The sequence below is a fragment of the Sebastes fasciatus genome, chromosome 20 (genome assembly GCF_043250625.1).
Source record: "Sebastes fasciatus isolate fSebFas1 chromosome 20, fSebFas1.pri, whole genome shotgun sequence".
NCBI classification, from domain to species: Eukaryota; Metazoa; Chordata; class Actinopteri; order Perciformes; family Sebastidae; genus Sebastes; species Sebastes fasciatus.
The window spans coordinates 13,297,624-13,316,612 of NC_133814.1; the positions used below are offsets into that span (position 1 = coordinate 13,297,624).

At 43.8% G+C, this 18,989-nt stretch overlaps 5 protein-coding genes across 5 annotated transcripts; all 5 read left to right on the forward strand.

Annotated features, from left to right (window-relative positions):
- Positions 1-691: 691 nt before the first annotated feature.
- Positions 692-4,157, forward strand: LOC141759028 (serine protease 27-like). The gene is made up of 9 exons (XM_074620917.1): positions 692-717; positions 823-1,091; positions 1,187-1,332; positions 1,422-1,722; positions 2,211-2,373; positions 2,486-2,754; positions 2,850-2,995; positions 3,084-3,320; positions 4,137-4,157. The coding sequence occupies exons 1-9, from the start codon at positions 692-694 to the stop codon at positions 4,155-4,157; spliced, it is 1,578 nt and encodes a 525-aa protein (XP_074477018.1).
- A 116-nt stretch (positions 4,158-4,273) lies between these two features.
- LOC141759029 (transmembrane protease serine 9-like) lies at positions 4,274-7,556 on the forward strand. Its single transcript, XM_074620918.1, has 9 exons — positions 4,274-4,299; positions 4,405-4,673; positions 4,769-4,914; positions 5,003-5,318; positions 6,280-6,442; positions 6,548-6,816; positions 6,912-7,057; positions 7,146-7,382; positions 7,548-7,556. The coding sequence occupies exons 1-9, from the start codon at positions 4,274-4,276 to the stop codon at positions 7,554-7,556; spliced, it is 1,581 nt and encodes a 526-aa protein (XP_074477019.1).
- A 459-nt stretch (positions 7,557-8,015) lies between these two features.
- On the forward strand, positions 8,016-10,743 carry LOC141759030 (transmembrane protease serine 9-like). Its single transcript, XM_074620919.1, has 8 exons — positions 8,016-8,041; positions 8,147-8,415; positions 8,511-8,656; positions 8,745-9,033; positions 9,532-9,694; positions 9,800-10,068; positions 10,164-10,309; positions 10,399-10,743. The coding sequence occupies exons 1-8, from the start codon at positions 8,016-8,018 to the stop codon at positions 10,741-10,743; spliced, it is 1,653 nt and encodes a 550-aa protein (XP_074477020.1).
- A 1,053-nt stretch (positions 10,744-11,796) lies between these two features.
- LOC141759031 (serine protease 27-like) lies at positions 11,797-15,250 on the forward strand. The gene is made up of 9 exons (XM_074620920.1): positions 11,797-11,837; positions 11,943-12,211; positions 12,307-12,452; positions 12,541-12,838; positions 13,630-13,792; positions 13,898-14,166; positions 14,262-14,407; positions 14,497-14,733; positions 15,230-15,250. Exons 1-9 carry the CDS (start codon positions 11,812-11,814, stop codon positions 15,248-15,250), a joined length of 1,575 nt encoding a protein of 524 aa, XP_074477021.1. The 5' UTR covers positions 11,797-11,811.
- Positions 15,251-15,366: 116 nt separating this feature from the next.
- Positions 15,367-18,681, forward strand: LOC141759032 (transmembrane protease serine 9-like). Its single transcript, XM_074620921.1, has 9 exons — positions 15,367-15,392; positions 15,498-15,766; positions 15,862-16,007; positions 16,096-16,387; positions 17,375-17,567; positions 17,673-17,941; positions 18,037-18,182; positions 18,271-18,507; positions 18,673-18,681. Exons 1-9 carry the CDS (start codon positions 15,367-15,369, stop codon positions 18,679-18,681), a joined length of 1,587 nt encoding a protein of 528 aa, XP_074477022.1.
- The last annotated feature ends 308 nt before the right edge of the window (positions 18,682-18,989 follow it).

Consider the following 18,989-nt stretch of genomic DNA (forward strand, 5'->3'; position numbering starts at 1 on the left):
CTGTTGTGATGCTCCCATTGGGAGTCGCCAATGTCAGATATGTGCAAACCATACTCATAGGGGCTTATAAATAATTAACATAGTATTTAGATATATATTTTTTAAAATTCAAAATAAATCTTTCTTATCACTGCTGCTCCCGGTTGCATTTCGTTTAATGGGGACCTTTTATACTTTTGTGTTTTTTTTCTTTACTTTAGTGTGTTATATAGTTTTTTTGTGAATGTAAACGGTCTGCAAAGTTACAAAGCCCAAAGTCCACACCAAAGGGAGTTACTCTCCCCCACTGAAACACTGCTCCTGAACTGCCTGAAACACCTTGCTTGAAGTCCTGCTTTTTCTTCCGTAACATTGTGATGTCACTAAGTAACACATTTGCATAACTGCTAGTTTGGCACACCCTCAAACAAAGCTAATTAGAGTGGAGCTGCAAACCTAAACTAGAATTATGCACCTGAAAATAATCATAATGGGTCCTCTTTAATAGCTTCTGTAAGTATTTTGAGCCTGTTTTGCTAATTTAAGATGGACCGTCTATATCCTGTTGTTTGCAGTGTGTGGCGTCACGCCCCTGAACACCAGGATAGTTGGAGGTGAAGATGCTCCAGCAGGAAGTTGGCCCTGGCAGGTTAGTCTGCAGAAATTTGGCGGCCATGTTTGTGGTGGATCCCTCATCAACAGAGAGTGGGTGATGTCTGCTGCTCACTGCTTCTCCAGGTGGGTAACTGCAATGTAATAGAGGATAAAATGATTCATTCCTCGGTTTGACTTTCAGTCCACGTTCTTCCTAAAACCAACCCATTTTTGTCATTTTTCCTTCAGCACAAGTACTTCTAGATGGCAGGTTTCTCTCGGTCGTCAGAACCTGCAGGGCAAAAACCCAAATGAAAGGTCCAGAACTGTTGCCAAAATCATTTTGCATCCAAACTATGACAGTTCCACCATCGACAACGACATTGCTCTGCTCAGACTCTCCTCACCAGTCAAATTCACAGACTACATCAGACCTGTGTGTCTGGCAGCCAGTGACAGTGTGTTCAACAACGGTACTGATAGCTGGGTCACTGGCTGGGGTGCAGTCGAGGAGGGAGGTGAGTCTGCTTGTTGCTGACAAATAGTTTGGTTGATGTGTCCTATAAACAGTAGATGGATGTGTGAATTGTCTCTCTTGTTGTTGGTCTCTCAGTGTCATTACCGTTCCCTGAAACCCTTCAAGAAGTGGAGGTGCCAGTTCTGGGAAACAGACATTGTAACTGTCTCAATGGAGTCGGTACAGTCACAGACAACATGATCTGTGCTGGTGTTCTGGCAGGAGGCAAAGACTCATGTCAGGTAGGCTGCTTCACTGAATCTGTCAGTTGTTGGTCAATGTGTTTAAGGTTTTTGTGAAATCCTCAATCGTCTCCTCTCCATCTCCTCAGGGTGACTCAGGAGGTCCAATGGTGAACCAGCAGGGCTCCGTCTGGGTCCAGTCTGGAATTGTTAGTTTTGGTTTTGGCTGTGCTCGGCCCAATCTGCCGGGAGTCTACTCCAGAGTGTCCAGTTACCAGTCCTGGATCAATTCCCTCATCAGTTCTGATAAGCCAGGCTTTGTCCAGTTCACCTCCAGTGGGCTGGATGCTGACAGCAGCTACACCTGTCCTGGACTGCCACCTCCTGTTATTACTACTACTACTACTACTACTGGTACTACTACTACTGGTACTACTACTTATACTACTGGTACTACTACTACTGGTACTACTACTACTGGTACTACTACTACTGCAGGACCAGACACAACTACAGATCCAGGATCCACATCATCAAGTGCTAAATGTAAGTATCCTGACTACCACAGTACTCTGAATATACATGTCATTTTGTTCTTTGTTTGTAGAAAGACTGACAGTCCAGGGAACAATTGGTACAGTATATATGCTGCTTCCAGCTCTTTCATGTAAGCATGTGGTGGCGAGCTGTCGGCTACAGTGTCTGTTGTAATGCTCTAATTTGGAGTCGCCAATGTCAGAAATGTGCAAACCATACTCATAGGGGCTTATAACTAATTATCATAGTAGTTAGTTATATTGTTTTTTGAATACTTCAAAATAAATCTTTCTTATCACTGCTGCTCCCGGTTGCATTTAGTTTAAAAGCTTCTATATGTATTTTGAGACCATTTTGCTAATTTAAGAATGACTGTCTACTGTATATCCTGTTGTTTGCAGTGTGTGGCATCACTCCCCTGAACACCAGGATAGTTGGAGGTGAAGACGCTCCACCAGGAAGTTGGCCCTGGCAGGTTAGTCTGCAGAAATTTGGCAGCCATGTTTGTGGTGGATCCCTCATCAACAGAGAGTGGGTGATGTCTGCTGCTCACTGCTTCTCCAGGTGGGTAACTGCAATGTAATGGAGGATAAAATGTTCAGTGTTTTAGTTTTTGGTTTGACTTTCAGTCCACGTTCTTCCTAAAACCAACACATTTTTGTCATTTTTCCTTCAGCACAAGTACGTCTAGATGGCAGGTTTCTCTAGGTCGTCAGAACCTGCAGGGCAAAAACCCAAACGAAGAGTCCAGAGCCGTTGCCAAAATCATTTTGCATCCAAACTATGACAGTTCCACCAGCGACAACGACATTGCTCTGCTCAGACTCTCCTCACCAGTCAAATTCACAGACTACATCAGACCTGTGTGTCTGGCAGCCAGTGACAGTGTGTTCAACAACGGTACTGATAGCTGGGTCACTGGCTGGGGTGCAGTCGAGGAGGGAGGTGAGTCTGCTTGTTGCTGACAAATAGTTTGGTTGATGTGTCCTATAAACAGTAGATGGATGTGTGAATTGTCTCTCTTGTTGTTGGTCTCTCAGTGTCATTACCGTTCCCTGAAACCCTTCAAGAAGTGGAGGTGCCAGTTCTGGGAAACAGACATTGTAACTGTCTCAATGGAGTCGGTACAGTCACAGACAACATGATCTGTGCTGGTGTTCTGGCAGGAGGCAAAGACTCATGTCAGGTAGGCTGCTTCACTGAATCTGTCACTTGTTGGTCAATGTGTTTAGGGTTTTGTGAAATCCTCAGACGTCTCCTCTCCTTCTCCTCAGGGTGACTCAGGAGGTCCAATGGTGAACCAGCATGGCTCCGTCTGGGTCCAGTCTGGTATCGTTAGTTTTGGTTTTGGCTGTGCTCGACCCAATCTGCCGGGAGTCTACTCCAGAGTGTCCATTTACCAGTCCTGGATCAACTCGCACATCAACTCTGATAAGCCAGGCTTTGTCCAGTTCACCTCCAGTCGGTTGGATGCTGACAGCAGCTACACCTGTCCTGGTCTGCCACCTCCTGTTATTACTACTACTACTACTACTACTACTACTACTGGTACTACTACTACTGCAGGACCAGACACAACTACAGATCCAGGATCCACAGCATCAAGTGCTAAATGTAAGTATCCTGACTACCACAGTACTCTGAATATTACATGTCATTTTGTCCCTTGTTTGTAAAAAAAGTGACAGTCCAGGGAACAATTGGTACAGTATATATGCTGCTTCCAGCTCTTTCATGTAAGCATGTGGTGGCGAGCTGTCGGCTACAGTGTCTGTTGTGATGCTCCCATTGGGAGTCGCCAATGTCAGATATGTGCAAACCATACTCATAGGGGCTTATAAATAATTAACATAGTATTTAGATATATATTTTTTTAATACTTCAAAATAAATCTTTCTTATCACTGCTGCTCCCGGTTGCATTTCGTTTAATGGGGACCTTTTATACTTTTGTTTTTTTTTTCTTTACTTTAGTGTGTTATATAGTTTTTTTGTGAATGTAAACGGTCTGCAAAGTTACAAAGCCCAAAGTCCACACCAAAGGGAGTTACTCTCCCCCACTGAAACACTGCTCCTGAACTGCCTGAAACACCTTGCTTGAAGTCCTGCTTTTTCTTCCGTAACATTGTGAAGTCACTAAGTAACACATTTGCATAACTGCTAGTTTGGCACACCCTCAAACAAAGCTAATTAGAGTGGAGCTGCAAACCTAAACTAGAATTATGCACCTGAAAATAATCATAATGGGTCCTCTTTAATAGCTTCTGTAAGTATTTTGAGCCTGTTTTGCTAATTTAAGATGGACCGTCTATATCCTGTTGTTTGCAGTGTGTGGCGTCACGCCCCTGAACACCAGGATAGTTGGAGGTGAAGATGCTCCAGCAGGAAGTTGGCCCTGGCAGGTTAGTCTGCAGAAATTTGGCGGCCATGTTTGTGGTGGATCCCTCATCAACAGAGAGTGGGTGATGTCTGCTGCTCACTGCTTCTCCAGGTGGGTAACTGCAACATAATAGAGGATAAAATGATTCATTCCTCGGTTTGACTTTCAGTCCACGTTCTTCCTAAAACCAACACATTTTTGTAATTTTTCCTTCAGCACAAGTACGTCTAGATGGCAGGTTTCTCTCGGTCGTCAGAACCTGCAGGGCAAAAACCCAAACGAAAGGTCCAGAACTGTTGCCAAAATCATTTTGCATCCAAAATATGACAGTTCCACCAGCGACAACGACATTGCTCTGCTCAGACTCTCCAAACCAGTCAAATTCACAGACTACATCAGACCTGTGTGTCTGGCAGCCAGTGACAGTGTGTTCAACAACGGTACTGATAGCTGGGTCACTGGCTGGGGCGCAGTCGAGGAGGGAGGTGAGTCTGCTTGTTGCTGACAAATAGTTTGGTTGATGTGTCCTATAAACAGTAGATGGATGTGTGAATTGTCTCTCTTGTTGTTGGTCTCTCAGTGTCATTACCGTTCCCTGAAACCCTTCAAGAAGTGGAGGTGCCAGTTCTGGGAAACAGACATTGTAACTGTCTCAATGGCGTCGGTACAGTCACAGACAACATGATCTGTGCTGGTGTTCTGGCCGGAGGCAAAGACTCATGTCAGGTAGGCTGCTTCACTGAGTCTGTCAGTTGTTGGTCAATGTGTTTAGGGTTTTGTGAAATCCTCAGTCGGCTCCTCTCCATCTCCTCAGGGTGACTCAGGAGGTCCCATGGTGAACCAGCAGGGCTCCGTCTGGGTCCAGTCTGGAATTGTTAGTTTTGGTTTTGGCTGTGCTCGGCCCAATCTGCCGGGAGTCTACTCCAGAGTGTCCAGTTACCAGTCCTGGATCAATTCCCTCATCAGTTCTGATAAGCCAGGCTTTGTCCAGTTCACCTCCAGTGGGCTGGATGCTGATAGCAGCTACACCTGTCCTGGACTGCCACCTCCTGCTATTACTACTACTACTACTAGTGGTACTGCAGGACCAGACACAACTACAGACCCAGCAACTGAAACCACAGGTCTATGTTCCATGTCAAGTGCTAAATGTAAGTAACCAGAGTACCACGGTATTTTTGAATATACATTTTTCTGTTTTTCATACAAATAATGAACAATTAACTATTTATAAAATTGGAATATTCACACTTTCTGCACAACCCAGTGGTAAAGTAAAATAAAAATGACACTGGCAGCCAACAGTGGAACTAAGCTAAAGTTAATTAAGTCTTTAGATTTGTTATTATTATATTTGTCATTAATCTAATGTGAATTGTTCTTTTTTTTTTTTTAATTGGACAATTCGGTTTCAAAACAGGCACAGTCTTTATGTTGAGGATGAGTTGTCGAGACAATGCTGTCTGGCATTGTGTTTCATTTGATACTGCCACTAGGAGTCATCAAAGTCACACAGGCTTTAATTAATTATACACATATTTAGTTTAAATTTGAGATTTTAAGATAACTTAGTAATGCATGTTTTTGTAAACAATGTTTATAAGTTTTACTTAATAAGTATGAATGACAAGGACAAACAATGTTCCCCTCCCCCTACCCTGCTTCCCCAGACCCCTCCCAATCACACAATAACGAAACATTACACGAACAATAACGTCATACTAACTAAAAGACGGATGGGTGACATAAACCCACACAGCAGCAATACAGTAGTTCCAAAATAAATATACAAACAAAAAAATACAAAATAAAAAGTTCAAATAAAAATACAAATAAATAAAACATATGCCTACACTCTAGGAAGTACTCACAATGTAGTTCATGTCTCACAGGTGATACTTATGTATATTATTTTATGAAACTATAAGTTTGTTGATTTATGTTAGAGTATCTCTAGCGCTTGCATTTCTAAGGAATGTAATAGTAATGCGTTTTTATCAGTGCTTCTCTATTTCCTGTGTTGTGTTATTTTTATGTATGGGTCAGCATGGTTGATTTAAGATCCAATTATTTCAACACCTTTATTTGCAGTGTGTGGCATCACTCCCCTGAACACCAGGATAGTTGGAGGTGAAGACGCTCCAGCAGGAAGTTGGCCCTGGCAGGTTAGTCTGCAGAAATTTGGCAGGCATGTTTGTGGTGGATCCCTCATCAACAGAGAGTGGGTGATGTCTGCTGCTCACTGCTTCTCCAGGTGGGTAACTGTAACATAATAGAGGATAAAATGATTCATTCCTCGGTTTGACTTTCAGTCCACGTTCTTCCTAAAACCAACACATTTTTGTCATTTTTCCTTCAGCACAAGTACGTCTGGATGGCAGGTTTCTCTCGGTCGTCAGAACCTGCAGGGCAAAAACCCAAACGAAGAGTCCAGAGCCGTTGCCAAAATCATTTTGCATCCAAAATATGACAGTTCCACCAGCGACAACGACATTGCTCTGCTCAGACTCTCCTCACCAGTCAAATTCACAGACTACATCAGCCCTGTGTGTCTGGCAGCCAGTGACAGTGTGTTCAACAACGGTACTGATAGCTGGGTCACTGGCTGGGGTGCAGTCGAGGAGGGAGGTGAGTCTGCTTGTTGCTGACAAATAGTTTGGTTGATGTGTCCTATAAACAGTAGATGGATGTGTGAATTGTCTCTCTTGTTGTTGGTCTCTCAGTGTCATTACCGTTCCCTGAAACCCTTCAAGAAGTGGAGGTGCCAGTTCTGGGAAACAGACATTGTAACTGTCTCAATGGAGTCGGTACAGTCACAGACAACATGATCTGTGCTGGTGTTCTGGCAGGAGGCAAAGACTCATGTCAGGTAGGCTGCTTCACTGAATCTGTCACTTGTTGGTCAATGTGTTTAGGGTTTTGTGAAATCCTCAGACGTCTCCTCTCCTTCTCCTCAGGGTGACTCAGGAGGTCCAATGGTGAACCAGCATGGCTCCGTCTGGGTCCAGTCTGGTATCGTTAGTTTTGGTTTTGGCTGTGCTCGACCCAATCTGCCGGGAGTCTACTCCAGAGTGTCCAGTTACCAGTCCTGGATCAACTCGCACATCAACTCTGATAAGCCAGGCTTTGTCCAGTTCACCTCCAGTCGGTTGGATGCTGACAGCAGCTACACCTGTCCTGGTCTGCCACCTCCTGTTATTACTACTACTACTACTACTACTACTACTACTGGTACTACTACTACTGCAGGACCAGACACAACTACAGATCCAGGATCCACAGCATCAAGTGCTAAATGTAAGTATCCTGACTACCACAGTACTCTGAATATTACATGTCATTTTGTTCTTTGTTTGTAGAAAGACTGACAGTCCAGGGAACAATTGGTACAGTATATATGCTGCTTCCAGCTCTTTCATGTTAGCATGTGGTGGCGTGCTATCGGCTACAGTGTCTGTTGTGATGCTCCCATTGGGAGTCGCCAATGTCAGAAATGTGCAAACCATACTCATAGGGGCTTATAACTAATTATCATAGTAGTTAGTTATATTGTTTTTTGAATACTTCATAATATATCTTTATTATCACTGCTGCTCCCGGTTGCATTTAGTTTAAAAGCTTCTATATGTATTTTGAGACCATTTTGCTAATTTAAGAATGACTGTCTACTGTATATCCTGTTGTTTGCAGTGTGTGGCATCACTCCCCTGAACACCAGGATAGTTGGAGGTGAAGACGCTCCACCAGGAAGTTGGCCCTGGCAGGTTAGTCTGCAGAAATTTGGCAGCCATGTTTGTGGTGGATCCCTCATCAACAGAGAGTGGGTGATGTCTGCTGCTCACTGCTTCTCCAGGTGGGTAACTGCAACATAATAGAGGATAAAATGATTCATTCCTCGGTTTGACTTTCAGTCCACGTTCTTCCTAAAACCAACACATTTTTGTCATTTTTCCTTCAGCACAAGTACGTCTAGATGGCAGGTTTCTCTCGGTCGTCAGAACCTGCAGGGCAAAAACCCAAACGAAGAGTCCAGAGCCGTTGCCAAAATCATTTTGCATCCAAACTATGACAGTTCCACCAGCGACAACGACATTGCTCTGCTCAGACTCTCCTCACCAGTCAAATTCACAGACTACATCAGACCTGTGTGTCTGGCAGCCAGTGACAGTGTGTTCAACAACGGTACTGATAGCTGGGTCACTGGCTGGGGTGCAGTCGAGGAGGGAGGTGAGTCTGCTTGTTGCTGACAAATAGTTTGGTTGATGTGTCCTATAAACAGTAGATGGATGTGTGAATTGTCTCTCTTGTTGTTGGTCTCTCAGTGTCATTACCGTTCCCTGAAACCCTTCAAGAAGTGGAGGTGCCAGTTCTGGGAAACAGACATTGTAACTGTCTCAATGGAGTCGGTACAGTCACAGACAACATGATCTGTGCTGGTGTTCTGGCAGGAGGCAAAGACTCATGTCAGGTAGGCTGCTTCACTGAATCTGTCACTTGTTGGTCAATGTGTTTAGGGTTTTGTGAAATCCTCAGACGTCTCCTCTCCATCTCCTCAGGGTGACTCAGGAGGTCCAATGGTGAACCAGCAGGGCTCCGTCTGGGTCCAGTCTGGTATCGTTAGTTTTGGTTTTGGCTGTGCTCGGCCCAATCTGCCGGGAGTCTACTCCAGAGTGTCCAGTTACCAGTCCTGGATCAACTCCCACATCAGCTCTGATAAGCCAGGCTTTGTCCAGTTCACCTCCAGTAGTCTGGATGCTGACAGCAGCTACACCTGTCCTGGACTGCCACCTCCTGTTATTACTACTACTACTACTACTACTACTACTACTGGTACTACTACTACTGGTACTTCTACTACTACTACTACTGGTACTACTACTACTGGTACTACTACTACTGCAGGACCAGACACAACTACAGATCCAGGATCCACAGCATCAAGTGCTAAATGTAAGTATCCTGACTACCACTGTACTCTGAATATTACATGTCATTTTGTTCTTTATTTGTAGAAAGACTGACAGTCCAGGGAACAATTGGTACAGTATATATGCTGCTTCCAGCTCTTTCATGTAAGCATGTGGTGGCGAGCTGTCGGCTACAGTGTCTGTTGTAATGCTCTAATTTGGAGTCGCCAATGTCAGAAATGTGCAAACCATACTCATAGGGGCTTATAACTAATTATCATAGTAGTTAGTTATATTGTTTTTTGAATACTTCAAAATAAATCTTTCTTATCACTGCTGCTCCCGGTTGCATTTAGTTTAAAAGCTTCTATATGTATTTTGAGACCATTTTGCTAATTTAAGAATGACTGTCTACTGTATATCCTGTTGTTTGCAGTGTGTGGCATCACTCCCCTGAACACCAGGATAGTTGGAGGTGAAGACGCTCCACCAGGAAGTTGGCCCTGGCAGGTTAGTCTGCAGAAATTTGGCAGCCATGTTTGTGGAGGATCCCTCATCAACAGAGAGTGGGTGATGTCTGCTGCTCACTGCTTCTCCAGGTGGGTAACTGCAACATAATAGAGGATAAAATGATTCATTCCTCGGTTTGACTTTCAGTCCACGTTCTTCCTAAAACCAACACATTTTTGTAATTTTTCCTTCAGTACAAGTACGTCTGGATGGCAGGTTTCTCTCGGTCGTCAGAACCTGCAGGGCAAAAACCCAAACGAAAGGTCCAGAACTGTTGCCAAAATCATTTTGCATCCAAAATATGACAGTTCCACCAGCGACAACGACATTGCTCTGCTCAGACTCTCCAAACCAGTCAAATTCACAGACTACATCAGACCTGTGTGTCTGGCAGCCAGTGACAGTGTGTTCAACAACGGTACTGATAGCTGGGTCACTGGCTGGGGTGCAGTCGAGGAGGGAGGTGAGTCTGCTTGTTGCTGACAAATAGTTTGGTTGATGTGTCCTAAAAACAGTAGATGGATGTGTGAATTGTCTCTCTTGTTGTTGGTCTCTCAGTGTCATTACCGTTCCCTGAAACCCTTCAAGAAGTGGAGGTGCCAGTTCTGGGAAACAGACATTGTAACTGTCTCAATGGCGTCGGTACAGTCACAGACAACATGATCTGTGCTGGTGTTCTGGCCGGAGGCAAAGACTCATGTCAGGTAGGCTGCTTCACTGAGTCTGTCACTTGTTGGTCGATGTGTTTAAGGTTTTTGTGAAATCCTCAGTCGGCTCCTCTCCATCTCCTCAGGGTGACTCAGGAGGTCCCATGGTGAACCAGCAGGGCTCCGTCTGGGTCCAGTCTGGAATTGTTAGTTTTGGTTTTGGCTGTGCTCGGCCCAATCTGCCGGGAGTCTACTCCAGAGTGTCCAGTTACCAGTCCTGGATCAATTCCCTCATCAGTTCTGATAAGCCAGGCTTTGTCCAGTTCACCTCCAGTGGGCTGGATGCTGACAGCAGCTACACCTGTCCTGGACTGCCACCTCCTGCTATTACTACTACTACTACTAGTGGTACTGCAGGACCAGACACAACTACAGACCCAGCAACTGAAACCACAGGTCTATGTTCCATGTCAAGTGCTAAATGTAAGTAACCAGAGTACCACGGTATTTTGAATATACATTTTTCTGTTTTTCATACAAATAATGAACAATTAACTATTTATAAAATTGGAATATTCACACTTTCTGCACAACCCAGTGGTAAAGTAAAATAAAAATGACACTGGCAGCCAACAGTGGAACTAAGCTAAAGTTAATTAAGTCTTTAGATTTGTTATTATTATATTTGTCATTAATCTAATGTGAATTGTTCTTTTTTTTTTTTTAATTGGACAATTCGGTTTCAAAACAGGCACAGTCTTTATGTTGAGGATGAGTGGTCGAGACAATGCTGTCTGGCATTGTGTTTCATTTGATACTGCCACTAGGAGTCATCAAAGTCACACAGGCTTTAATTAATTATACACATATTTAGTTTAAATTTGAGATTTTAAGATAACTTAGTAATGCATGTTTTTGTAAACAATGTTTATAAGTTTTACTTAATAAGTATGAATGACAAGGACAAACAATGTTCCCCTCCCCCTACCCTGCTTCCCCAGACCCCTCCCAATCACACAATAACGAAACATTACACGAACAATAACGTCATACTAACTAAAAGACGGATGGGTGACATAAACCCACACAGCAGCAATACAGTAGTTCCAAAATAAATATACAAATAAAAAAATACAAAATAAAAAGTTCAAATAAAAATACAAATAAATAAAACATATGCCTACACTCTAGGAAGTACTCACAATGTAATTCATGTCTCACAGGTGATACTTATGTATATTATTTTATGAAACTATAAGTTTGTATATTTATGTTAGAGTATCTCTAGCGCTTGCATTTCTAAGGAATGTAATAGTAATGCGTTTTTATCAGTGCTTCTCTATTTCCTGTGTTGTGTTATTTTTATGTATGGGTCAGCATGGTTGATTTAAGATCCAATTATTTCAACACCTTTATTTGCAGTGTGTGGCATCACTCCCCTGAACACCAGGATAGTTGGAGGTGAAGACGCTCCAGCAGGAAGTTGGCCCTGGCAGGTTAGTCTGCAGAAATTTGGCAGGCATGTTTGTGGTGGATCCCTCATCAACAGAGAGTGGGTGATGTCTGCTGCTCACTGCTTCTCCAGGTGGGTAACTGTAACATAATAGAGGATAAAATGATTCATTCCTCGGTTTGACTTTCAGTCCACGTTCTTCCTAAAACCAACACATTTTTGTCATTTTTCCTTCAGCACAAGTACGTCTGGATGGCAGGTTTCTCTCGGTCGTCAGAACCTGCAGGGCAAAAACCCAAACGAAGAGTCCAGAGCCGTTGCCAAAATCATTTTGCATCCAAAATATGACAGTTCCACCAGCGACAACGACATTGCTCTGCTCAGACTCTCCTCACCAGTCAAATTCACAGACTACATCAGACCTGTGTGTCTGGCAGCCAGTGACAGTGTGTTCAACAACGGTACTGATAGCTGGGTCACTGGCTGGGGTGCAGTCGAGGAGGGAGGTGAGTCTGCTTGTTGCTGACAAATAGTTTGGTTGATGTGTCCTATAAACAGTAGATGGATGTGTGAATTGTCTCTCTTGTTGTTGGTCTCTCAGTGTCATTACCGTTCCCTGAAACCCTTCAAGAAGTGGAGGTGCCAGTTCTGGGAAACAGACATTGTAACTGTCTCAATGGAGTCGGTACAGTCACAGACAACATGATCTGTGCTGGTGTTCTGGCAGGAGGCAAAGACTCATGTCAGGTAGGCTGCTTCACTGAATCTGTCACTTGTTGGTCAATGTGTTTAGGGTTTTGTGAAATCCTCAGACGTCTCCTCTCCATCTCCTCAGGGTGACTCAGGAGGTCCAATGGTGAACCAGCAGGGCTCCGTCTGGGTCCAGTCTGGTATCGTTAGTTTTGGTTTTGGCTGTGCTCGGCCCAATCTGCCGGGAGTCTACTCCAGAGTGTCCAGTTACCAGTCCTGGATCAACTCCCACATCAGCTCTGATAAGCCAGGCTTTGTCCAGTTCACCTCCAGTGGTCTGGATGCTGACAGCAGCTACACCTGTCCTGGACTGCCACCTCCTGTTATTACTACTACTACTACTGGTACTACTACTACTGGTACTTCTACTACTACTACTACTGGTACTACTACTACTGGTACTACTACTACTGCAGGACCAGACACAACTACAGATCCAGGATCCACAGCATCAAGTGCTAAATGTAAGTATCCTGACTACCACAGTACTCTGAATATTACATGTCATTTTGTTCTTTGTTTGTAGAAAGACTGACAGTCCAGGGAACAATTGGTACAGTATATATGCTGCTTCCAGCTCTTTCATGTAAGCATGTGGTGGCGAGCTGTCGGCTACAGTGTCTGTTGTGATGCTCCCATTGGGAGTCGCCAATGTCAGATATGTGCAAACCATACTCATAGGGGCTTATAACTAATTAACATAGTATTTAGATATATATTTTTTTAATACTTCAAAATAAATCTTTCTTATCACTGCTGCTCCCGGTTGCATTTCGTTTAATGGGGACCTTTTATACTTTTGTGTTTTTTTTCTTTACTTTAGTGTTATATAGTTTTTTGTGAATGTAAACGGTCTGCAAAGTTACAAAGCCCAAGGTCCACGCCAAAGGGAGTTACTCTCCCCCACTGAAACACTGCTCCTAAACTGCCTGAAACACCTTGCTTGAAGTCCTGCCTTTTCTTCCGTAACATTGTGATGTCACTAAGTAACACATTTGCATAACTGCTAGTTTGGCACACCCTCAAACAAAGCTAATTAGAGTGGAGCTACAAACCTAAACTACAATTATGCACCTGAAAATAATCATAATGGGTCCTCTTTAATAGCTTCTGTAAGTATTTTGAGCCTGTTTTGCTAATTTAAGATGGACCGTCTATATCCTGTTGTTTGCAGTGTGTGGCGTCACGCCCCTGAACACCAGGATAGTTGGAGGTGAAGACGCTCCACCAGGAAGTTGGCCCTGGCAGGTTAGTCTGCAGAAATTTGGCGGCCATGTTTGTGGTGGATCCCTCATCAACAGAGAGTGGGTGATGTCTGCTGCTCACTGCTTCTCCAGGTGGGTAACTGCAATGTAATAGAGGATAAAATGATTCATTCCTCGGTTTGACTTTCAGTCCACGTTCTTCCTAAAACCAACCCATTTTTGTCATTTTTCTTTCAGCACAAGTACGTCTAGATGGCAGGTTTCTCTCGGTCGTCAGAACCTGCAGGGCAAAAACCCAAACGAAAGGTCCAGAGCCGTTGCCAAAATCATTTTGCATCCAAAATATGACAGTTCCACCAGCGACAACGACATTGCTCTGCTCAGACTCTCCAAACCAGTCAAATTCACAGACTACATCAGACCTGTGTGTCTGGCAGCCAGTGACAGTGTGTTCAACAACGGTACTGATAGCTGGGTCACTGGCTGGGGTGCAGTCGAGGAGGGAGGTGAGTCTGCTTGTTGCTGACAAATAGTTTGGTTGATGTGTCCTATAAACAGTAGATGGATGTGTGAATTGTCTCTCTTGTTGTTGGTTTCTCAGTGTCATTACCGTTCCCTGAAACCCTTCAAGAAGTGGAGGTGCCAGTTCTGGGAAACAGACATTGTAACTGTCTCAATGGAGTCGGTACAGTCACAGACAACATGATCTGTGCTGGTGTTCTGGCCGGAGGCAAAGACTCATGTCAGGTAGGCTGCTTCACTGAGTCTGTCACTTGTTGGTCAATGTGTTTAAGGTTTTTGTGAAATCCTCAATCGTCTCCTCTCCATCTCCTCAGGGTGACTCAGGAGGTCCAATGGTGAACCAGCAGGGCTCCGTCTGGGTCCAGTCTGGTATCGTTAGTTTTGGTTTTGGCTGTGCTCGACCCAATCTGCCGGGAGTCTACTCCAGAGTGTCCATTTACCAGTCCTGGATCAACTCGCACATCAACTCTGATAAGCCAGGCTTTGTCCAGTTCACCTCCAGTCGGTTGGATGCTGACAGCAGCTACACCTGTCCTGGTCTGCCACCTCCTGTTATTACTACTACTACTACTACTACTACTACTACTGGTACTACTACTACTGCAGGACCAGACACAACTACAGATCCAGGATCCACAGCATCAAGTGCTAAATGTAAGTATCCTGACTACCACAGTACTCTGAATATTACATGTCATTTTGTCCCTTGTTTGTAAAAAAAGTGACAGTCCAGGGAACAATTGGTACAGTATATATGCTGCTTCCAGCTCTTTCATGTTAGCATGTGGTGGCGAGCTGTCGGCTACAGTGTCTGTTGTAATGCTCTAATTTGGAGTCGCCAATGTCAGAAATGTGCAAACCATACTCATAGGGGCTTATAACTAATTATCATAGTAGTTAGTTATATTGTTTTTTGAATACTTCATAATATATCTTTATTATCACTGCTGCTCCCAGTTGCATTTAGTTTAAAAGCTTCTATATGTATTTTGAGACCATTTTGCTAATTTAAGAATGACTGTCTACTGTATATCCTGTTGTTTGCAGTGTGTGGCATCACTCCCCTGAACACCAGGATAGTTGGAGGTGAAGACGCTCCACCAGGAAGTTGGCCCTGGCAGGTTAGTCTGCAGAAATTTGGCGGCCATGTTTGTGGTGGATCCCTCATCAACAGAGAGTGGGTGATGTCTGCTGCTCACTGCTTCTCCAGGTGGGTAACTGCAATGTAATAGAGGATAAAATGATTCATTCCTCGGTTTGACTTTCAGTCCACGTTCTTCCTAAAACCAACACATTTTTGTCATTTTTCCTTCAGCACAAGTACGTCTAGATGGCAGGTTTCTCTCGGTCGTCAGAACCTGCAGGGCAAAAACCCAAACGAAGAGTCCAGAACTGTTGCCAAAATCATTTTGCATCCAAAATATGACAGTTCCACCAGCGACAACGACATTGCTCTGCTCAGACTCTCCTCACCAGTCAAATTCACAGACTACATCAGACCTGTGTGTCTGGCAGCCAGTGACAGTGTGTTCAACAACGGTACTGATAGCTGGGTCACTGGCTGGGGTGCAGTCGAGGAGGGAGGTGAGTCTGCTTGTTGCTGACAAATAGTTTGGTTGATGTGTCCTATAAACAGTAGATGGATGTGTGAATTGTCTCTCTTGTTGTTGGTCTCTCAGTGTCATTACCGTTCCCTGAAACCCTTCAAGAAGTGGAGGTGCCAGTTCTGGGAAACAGACATTGTAACTGTCTCAATGGCGTCGGTACAGTCACAGACAACATGATCTGTGCTGGTGTTCTGGCCGGAGGCAAAGACTCATGTCAGGTAGGCTGCTTCACTGAGTCTGTCAGTTGTTGGTCAATGTGTTTAGGGTTTTGTGAAATCCTCAGTCGGCTCCTCTCCATCTCCTCAGGGTGACTCAGGAGGTCCCATGGTGAACCAGCAGGGCTCCGTCTGGGTCCAGTCTGGAATTGTTAGTTTTGGTTTTTGCTGTGCTCGGCCCAATCTGCCGGGAGTCTACTCCAGAGTGTCCAGTTACCAGTCCTGGATCAATTCCCTCATCAGTTCTGATAAGCCAGGCTTTGTCCAGTTCACCTCCAGTGGGCTGGATGCTGACAGCAGCTACACCTGTCCTGGACTGCCACCTCCTGCTATTACTACTACTACTACTACTACTGGTACTACTACTACTACTACTACTACTAGTGGTACTACAGGACCAGACACAACTACAGACCCAGCAACTGAAACCACAGGTCTATGTTCCATGTCAAGTGCTAAATGTAAGTAACCAGAGTACCACCGTATTTTGAATATCAATTTTTCTGTTTTTCATACAAATAATGAACAATTAACTATTTATAAAATTGGAATATTCACACTTTCTGCACAACCCAGTGGTAAAGTAAAATAAAAATGACACTGGCAGCCAACAGTGGAACTAAGCTAAAGTTAATTAAGTCTTTAGATTTGTTATGATTATATTTGTCATTAATCTAATGTGAATTGTTCTTTTTTTTTTTTTAATTGGACAATTCGGTTTCAAAACAGGCACAGTCTTTATGTTGAGGATGAGTGGTCGAGACAATGCTGTCTGGCATTGTGTCTCATTTGATACTGACACTAGGAGTCATCAAAGTCACACAGGCTTTAATTAATTATACACATATTTAGTTTAAATTTGAGATTTTAAGATAACTTAGTAATGCATGTTTTTGTAAACAATGTTTATAAGTTTTACTTAATAAGTATGAATGACAAGGACAAACAATGTTCCCCTCTCCCTACCCTGCTTCCCCAGACCCCTCCCAATCACACAATAACGAAACATTACACGAACAATAACGTCATACTAACTAAAAGACGGATGGGTGACATAAACCCACACAGCAGCAATACAGTAGTTCCAAAATAAATATACAAACAAAAAAATACAAAATAAAAAGTTCAAATAAAAATACAAATAAATAAAACATATGCCTACACTCTAGGAAGTACTCACAATGTAGTTCATGTCTCACAGGTGATACTTATGTATATTATTTTATGAAACTATAAGTTTGTTGATTTATGTTAGAGTATCTCTAGCGCTTGCATTTCTAAGGAATGTAATAGTAATGCGTTTTTATCAGTGCTTCTCTATTTCCTGTGTTGTGTTATTTTTATGTATGGGTCAGCATGGTTGATTTAAGATCCAATTATTTCAACACCTTTATTTGCAGTGTGTGGCATCACTCCCCTGAACACCAGGATAGTTGGAGGTGAAGACGCTCCAGCAGGAAGTTGGCCCTGGCAGGTTAGTCTGCAGAAATTTGGCAGGCATGTTTGTGGTGGATCCCTCATCAACAGAGAGTGGGTGATGTCTGCTGCTCACTGCTTCTCCAGGTGGGTAACTGTAACATAATAGAGGATAAAATGATTCATTCCTCGGTTTGACTTTCAGTCCACGTTCTTCCTAAAACCAACACATTTTTGTCATTTTTCCTTCAGCACAAGTACGTCTGGATGGCAGGTTTCTCTCGGTCGTCAGAACCTGCAGGGCAAAAACCCAAACGAAGAGTCCAGAGCCGTTGCCAAAATCATTTTGCATCCAAAATATGACAGTTCCACCAGCGACAACGACATTGCTCTGCTCAGACTCTCCTCACCAGTCAAATTCACAGACTACATCAGCCCTGTGTGTCTGGCAGCCAGTGACAGTGTGTTCAACAACGGTACTGATAGCTGGGTCACTGGCTGGGGTGCAGTCGAGGAGGGAGGTGAGTCTGCTTGTTGCTGACAAATAGTTTGGTTGATGTGTCCTATAAACAGTAGATGGATGTGTGAATTGTCTCTCTTGTTGTTGGTCTCTCAGTGTCATTACCGTTCCCTGAAACCCTTCAAGAAGTGGAGGTGCCAGTTCTGGGAAACAGACATTGTAACTGTCTCAATGGAGTCGGTACAGTCACAGACAACATGATCTGTGCTGGTGTTCTGGCAGGAGGCAAAGACTCATGTCAGGTAGGCTGCTTCACTGAATCTGTCACTTGTTGGTCAATGTGTTTAGGGTTTTGTGAAATCCTCAGACGTCTCCTCTCCTTCTCCTCAGGGTGACTCAGGAGGTCCAATGGTGAACCAGCATGGCTCCGTCTGGGTCCAGTCTGGTATCGTTAGTTTTGGTTTTGGCTGTGCTCGACCCAATCTGCCGGGAGTCTACTCCAGAGTGTCCAGTTACCAGTCCTGGATCAACTCGCACATCAACTCTGATAAGCCAGGCTTTGTCCAGTTCACCTCCAGTCGGTTGGATGCTGACAGCAGCTACACCTGTCCTGGTCTGCCACCTCCTGTTATTACTACTACTACTACTACTACTACTACTACTGGTACTACTACTACTGCAGGACCAGACACAACTACAGATCCAGGATCCACAGCATCAAGTGCTAAATGTAAGTATCCTGACTACCACAGTACTCTGAATATTACATGTCATTTTGTTCTTTGTTTGTAGAAAGACTGACAGTCCAGGGAACAATTGGTACAGTATATATGCTGCTTCCAGCTCTTTCATGTTAGCATGTGGTGGCGTGCTATCGGCTACAGTGTCTGTTGTGATGCTCCCATTGGGAGTCGCCAATGTCAGATATGTGCAAACCATACTCATAGGGGCTTATAACTAATTATCATAGTAGTTAGTTATATTGTTTTTTGAATACTTCATAATATATCTTTATTATCACTGCTGCTCCCGGTTGCATTTAGTTTAAAAGCTTCTATATGTATTTTGAGACCATTTTGCTAATTTAAGAATGACTGTCTACTGTATAT